This window comes from Coenobita brevimanus, chromosome 16 (genome assembly GCF_032717465.1).
Source record: "Coenobita brevimanus isolate Jiangsu-jjx chromosome 16, ASM3271746v2, whole genome shotgun sequence".
Taxonomy (NCBI): domain Eukaryota; kingdom Metazoa; phylum Arthropoda; class Malacostraca; order Decapoda; family Coenobitidae; genus Coenobita; species Coenobita brevimanus.
Window position 1 is genome coordinate 27631701 of NC_136969.1, and position 6868 is coordinate 27638568.

General features: G+C 41.5%; 1 protein-coding gene across 1 annotated transcript; it reads left to right on the plus strand.

The window, feature by feature from the left end:
* Positions 1 to 3308: 3308 nt before the first annotated feature.
* Positions 3309 to 6337, plus strand: LOC145390916 (TWiK family of potassium channels protein 18-like). Its single transcript, XM_080265648.1, has 2 exons — positions 3309 to 3771; positions 5514 to 6337. Exons 1-2 carry the CDS (start codon positions 3309 to 3311, stop codon positions 6203 to 6205), a joined length of 1155 nt encoding a protein of 384 aa, XP_080121774.1. The 3' UTR covers positions 6206 to 6337.
* Positions 6338 to 6868: the final 531 nt, after the last annotated feature.

Genomic DNA, 6868 nt, shown 5'->3' on the forward strand with positions numbered 1-6868 from the left:
TCTAAGTGATATCTATGAGCCTCCCTCCCACAATAACATTTCACCGCCTATTACTGAGTTCTTCCTACACCACATTACACCACACTACACCACACCACACCACACCACACCACACCACTCCTACACCAGTAAAACAAATACCCCTTCACTACGATGACCTCTTTATGTTTTTCTTGTTTTTTCAGTCGATTTTAATCAACAAGTAGATTTTTTTTTTAAAGTGGAGTGATGAAGGCTTTATAAGTACACATTTGGGCTTCATGTAAGTTTTAGTCGTGTGTGTGTGTGTGTGTGTGTGTGTGTGTGTGTGTGTTTCACCTGAGCAGCTTATAGGAATGTATGAGAGAGAGAGAGAGAGAGAGAGAGAGAGAGAGATTACCCTATCTTACTTTCTCTAACCCTAATTTATTTTTCCCAGGACGGAAGAACAAGTGGACTTCGAGGTGGCGGGGCTCCACATCCACCCTCCACCCACGCCCACACCCACAGTCTGACCATGGAAAACCGCCCAACGCCCACAGGAAGAAGCCGCCCACCGCCCACACGACCTATCTCTCTCTCACACTGCAATAGGGATTTTCTTAGGATACTGAACGGATAACGAAGAGACAAAATTTTCTTTTACTCACCCACCTGTTCTCACCTGCCTATCACTTTTACCTGAGAATTCATTAGCCTAATTAACGAGGTGATTTACTGATTTATTACGAACCAGGACCAGATTTTCTCTCACTCACTCTCTTTCTCTCACTCACTCACCTTATCTCACCTGCCTGCCACCTTTACCTGAGAATTCATTAGCCTAATTAGGGAGGTGATTTAACTGGTACCGTATAATTAGCAAGGTATTTTGAGTTCAGGTGTCAATTTCCAAAGTATCAGTTCTCCTCAGTCCTTCATCTCTGTCACCTACCTTCCTTTACCTATAGTTATAAAAATCTTAATAGGTACTAAACTGCTCAGTCCTTATTTCCTCGGTACATTTAACCACCAATTTTGCCTCAGTCCTGGACCCCTACTGAGAATTTCTTGTGCATCGTTTTCTTTCCATCTATTTTTCTATCTATTTCTTAAGTACCCCTTCTTAATTATTTCTTATTTTCTTCCCTGTATCTTAATTAAATTCTAGACACCTGGCTTTCTCGGTACCGCAATACGAAGCGTTCAAATCAGACCGCGTTTTAAAAATTCGATAAAACTAGAATTATTATCAGTCATCCTAACTTCTAAGATACACATGAGAAGGCTTGAATCATCATCATCATCATCATCATCATCATCATCATCAAACTTCCTTTCCCTCTGACACGTTAAAGTTAAAAAAAAAAAGACAAAAGAAAAAAAAGGGAATCTAGTGTGTGGCATTCTCAATAATAACTCTGAAAATTTCTTGAGTTACCGAATCATAATTACCTTAGTTACCAAAATAAAAAAATAAAAAAATAAATAAAAAATCAGGGTAAGAAATATTTACGTGTTTTTACCACTGTCTAGGAAACTAATTCGATCATATGGATATTTTATGACGTTCACTTAAAGACAGGTCATCTTTTATGCTTGTCTATTAATAACAAAAATTTAATAAGGTCGTCAAGATTTTCAAGCAATATTAAAGAGAATAGTAAATTTTTCCCTCGCATAATTCAACACAACTTGCAAAATAAATAAAAAAAATAAATAAATAAATAAAACTGGCAAAACTAAATTCTCTTCACTGCTTTGAGGATTAAGTGGTCACCTGTCCCACTTTAATTAATCACCTGTGCCGCTTTAATCAACCAGGAGTCTCGCTTTAATCACCTGTCGCTCGCTAATTAATCACTCCTATTTCAATCAGTCACGTGTCCATCTCTTCATACTTAACCAATTCTCCAACTTCAACGTCCTTAATCAATCCATAATCCCATTTTAATTTACCACCTATTCCACCTCAATCAATCACTCCTAAATCAATCAACCACCTGTCCAAGCAGTCACCTCTAATCAACCACTTAACCACCTGTAATCAACCCATAATTCATTTTCAGTTATATCTATCTATGCCAACTCAAACACCTATCCACTCAATTTTCTCCTCAGGTGCATCAGTGCCAGTACCTCACCTGCGGAACCTAATCAGGGGAAGACACCTGCCTGTCCCTCCTCACCTTTCCTTACCTGGCCTCTACCTTAATCATTAAAACCTGAGACGCGGCCACCAGAACCCCAAGGTCTTATTTCCACCCTTACCTGTGTACCTTGGCTAATGAAGGAAGGACGTAAGGAGAGATAAGACATAATTTTTCCCTTGTGTGAAGCTGAAAAAAACACATAATTTCTTAATCTTTTTATAACTTCTTGAAACAATAATTTTGAAGGAAGGACGTAATGAGAGATAAGATATAATTTTGCCCTTGTCTGAAGCGTAAAAAAACTCAAAATTTCTTAATCCTCATATACTTTTCTTGAAAAAATAATTCTGAAAGAAGGACGTAAGGAGAGATAAGATAAAATTTCGTCCAAGTTCGAAGCTTAAAGGAAACAAAATTACTTAATCCCTTTATAAATTTCTTCAAACAAATATTTTTCTTTAATATTTCATCTACTAACTTTATTTTGGTTCCTCTTCTCTGCTTCAAAAGGTCCAAAATACTAAGTAAGTTCACAAAACCTCTCCATTACGACAATTTCTTACATATACAAACTTCCTACACACAATCACCTCACAAAAACAATCTTACTTTAATCTTACTTTCATTAAACATTCTAAAACCGATACTATATTTGTGTTGAAGAAAATGTGAAGTATCCCAACGAGTGTAAAGAAAACGACAGTGAAGAAAACGATACTCATGACCTATAACTAAAAAAAAAAACGGTACCTTAGGCCATCTATTACTCAGTTATAAATCCTCGCCACTATAGATATACAGAAACCTAACCCGCATGTGTTGAGGTAAAAGCAAGCTATTTTATCTACGAGTATGTGAAGGAAAAAGGATAGTTACTGCTACAACTAGAGAAAGAACAGTTATTACTACATCTACTACAGAACTTTCAATCCTCCTCACTGTACACCATTCTGAAGCCAATTTCACACCTGTTTTGAGAAGGTGGCCTATGTTATCTATTACTAGTGTGAAGAAAAATATATTAACTGCATCTACTCTTCAATTTTCCGTCCTCCTCCGTATATATACGTCCTGAAACTAATTTTAGGTTCAGGAGACGGTGGAATATTTTTGTTTTTTTTTGGGGGGTTAATTAAATCTCCCCAACTTTAAGACCTGAGGAAACCACACCTGAGACCAGAAAAAGACCAGAGCAAGATGGCGATTGACCGAGGACGAGGCGGGTCCATGAGACAGTCGCAAATGAGCCACAATTACCAGTACGAAAAGCCGCTGGGGGAGAAGGTGAAGGACTGCTGCCGCTTCACCATCGCCTTCATCTTCAGCAACGTCGGGGTGTGTGGACTCATGGTCGGGTACACTTTCATGGGGGCTTTGATCTTCCAACACATCGAGGAGGAGAAGACGAACAGGACAGTAATAATCAATCCTGAGGAAGTAAGAGACAGGACGATACAGAAACTCTGGAACATTACGATACGGCACAACGTCCTGGAATACAGTACCTGGAACGCTACGGTAACGACGATAGTGTGCGATTACCAAAGGGACATCCTGGATCTGCTCGACAAAGGGTGGGACGGGAAGAGTGACAAGCCTGTTAATAAATGGACTAGACAGGGTGCCTTCCTCTACTCTCTCACGGTCATAACTACGATAGGTAAGAGGGTGAGGATAATAATGATAATAATAATAATATTAATAATAATAATAATAATAATAATAATAACAATAATAATAATAATAACAATAATAATAACAATAATAATAATAATAAAATACTACTAATAGTAGTAGTAGTAGTAGTAGAAGTAGTAGCAGTAGTAATGGCTGTAGTGGCGGTGGTGGTAACAATAATATTGATGATGATGATGATGATGATAATAATAATAATAATAATAATAATAATAATAATAATAATAATAATAATAATACAATAAATACTGGATAACTTTGGTATATGAAAGGTAAGGGAGGAATGAAGGATGCTATGAACACACACACACACACACACACACACACACACACACACACACATAAACACACACACACACACACACACACACACACACACACACAAATGACATGTAACTAGAAAAATGTACAGTATGTAATTCTCTATGGCTTCATTCAGAATTTGTCACATTAACATACATTCATTTAGGGAACCATTTGCTTTAATTTGTACTCGTACCCTGAATGTACTCTACGTGGCGTGTGTGTGTGTGTGTGTGTGTGTGTGTGTGTGAGAGAGAGAGAGAGAGAGAGAGAGAGAGAGAGAGAGAGAGAGAGAGAGAGCGCAGAGCAAGGAGACAGGCAAAGGACAAGCAAAGAGAGTGGCGACATGACTTTGCTTTGATCCACAGGGGAAGAAAAAGAGAAAGAGAAATTGTAAAAAGAAAAGAGTAAGGAAAATGACCCAGCTTCTCCAGACACACATGACCAAAAAAATAAATAAATAAAATAAACACACACACACACACACACACACACACACACACACACAAACCCCTCAAATAACCCCACCAACTCCCTGACCTTGGCCAAGACCATTGTAAAAGTCTACGGTGGGGTGGCGCCATATTCCGGGAGTATCGGAAGGGGGATCTCGATATTTCCTCCGGTATTGGCTTGCACGATACACTGGAGGGAAGGAAGGAGGGAGGGAGGGGAGGAGAGAAGGATTTGGGGGAGGGAGGAGAAAGAGAATTGATGGAGGGAGGGGAGGGAGTGTACAGGAAAGAGGGAAGGGGAGGAGAGAAGGATTTGAGGGAGGACGAAAGAGGAGGAGAGAGGGATTTGAGTGAGGAACTGGAGGGGTAATCAAGGAGAGAGGAAGGAAGGGAGGGATCTGAGGAAGGAAAGGGAGGAGGGAAGGAGGGAGAGAGGGAAAAGAGATTTGAGGGAGGGAGAGAGGGGGGAGGAAAGGAGGGAAGAGAGAGCAAGGACTGAGAAGAAAGAGAGGGGAGGGTGAAAGGGAAGGGGTGAGTGAATATGGGGTGTAAGGATTGAGAGATCAGGGGTGGGGGGATGCCAAATGAGGTGAAGGGGGTAGGGTGGGGGAATAGAGGGGGCAGTGGCAGACACAGATAGACAGATAAGAGATAGACAGATAGACAGACGGACTGGTAGACAAAGAAGTAGATAAATAGATTGGTACACATAAATTGAGGCCACTATGTCTCTACGGAATGTATTACTCGTTCCTCAGCCTCATTATACACTTCAGCAGGTGTCTTTGATCTTTGAAATACACACAGCTTCTTGGTACACAAAACGTCTTTCTGTAAACTTTCTGTCTTCGTGGGATACAATAGTTCTTTTACTGTTTTTATCTTTTGTAATTCTCTGTCAATATTTCAGTGCCATTCGAGTGAGTAATTGGCTTCCTTTTGCCGGCAGGATACGGCCACATCGCACCCAAGACCGACGAGGGTAAGGTGATGACCATATTCTACACCATCGTGGGCATGCCGGTCTTCCTCCTGTACATGGCCAACATGGGGGACATCCTGGCCAAGAGTCTCAAGTGGACCTACGCCAAATTATGCATCTGTCGTCGCCCCGAAGCCAAATTCGACACGTCGGTGGTGTGGCGGAGTGCGGATGCGACGCTGAGGGCTCCCGGGGGCCCTTCGAGTTACCCGCAGGACTCCGAACGTGCTATGTACAACCCTGGCTTGGGCTCGGAGATATCCATAGACACGGCGTCCTGGAGTGGCGGCCAGGCAGAGGAGAAGCCAGACCTAAGCAGCGTCAACATACCGATAAGCGTCTCCTTGGTGATCATGGGGGCGCTTCTGTACGGCGGCGCGTTGCTTTTTAGGGAGTACGAGAAGGACTGGGACTTCCTGACCTCGCTCTACTTCTGCTTCATCTCCCTCACCACCATCGGGTTTGGTGATTACGTTCCCGGACTGCGCACGGGGGATTCCTACAACGCAGACGCGGGTTTCATTTACTGTTCGATCTATCTCATGTCCGGGCTGGCGCTGCTCTCCATGTGCTTCAATCTCATGCAGGAGGAGGTTGTGCATAAAGTCACCGCCTGTCTGAACGCTATACGATTTTTCAAGAGAAGAGAGACGGATTAACAGTGGCGTTATCTTATGCGAGAAAAATTAGTTGTTGTTGATAATGGTTGAACTTTTTCGTTTTCATCTTGGTTGTGAGAAAATACAGCACTAAGTGAATGGACAAGCGGGGGAAGGCAGGCCAGTGCAGGACAGGAGTAAGGCAGGGAAGGGAAGGGAAGAAAAGGTGGGGCAGGGCAGATCAGAGCACGGAATGAATTACTGGGACAGGGCAAAGCAAGTAATCATTCAGAATAATATTGTTTCTTCAAGTTTTCTCTCCCAGTGTCAAAATAAAACACTGTATCTACTTAATGCGGATCTACTGAACTGAACATCTGACCTTCTCTCAATTTGACCCTTCTCTCTCTTCACTTGACCTGACCTGACGTGTGCCTGAGGAGTGCCTGGGGGGGATATGGCACCTGGCACTCTCCTCACCCGCCCCCTTTCACATACTCGTTTATGGATCGTATTTACAAAGATTATAAAGACGCATGTAAAAGAAAAAAAACTGCGAGCACAAAAAATAAGAAAAAATCATTGTGAAATAAACAGAAAAATAATGAATAAGGTGAAGAGAAACAATTAACTTTGATCAAAAAATCTTAATTGCCCTGGTACGTGGTAATTTGGGTTACTTTAAAGAACGGGTTTTGGTTCGCCTTTACCACTTATTTTGCC

Bases quoted from the DNA above. Each gene is read 5' to 3' on its own strand.
- LOC145390916 (XM_080265648.1), top strand. From the start codon at position 3,309: ATGGCGATTGACCGAGGACGAGGCGGGTCCATGAGACAGTCGCAAATG. The intron at 3,772-5,513 runs GTAAGAGGGTGA...TTTTGCCGGCAG, and splicing joins CACGGTCATAACTACGATAG to GATACGGCCACATCGCACCC.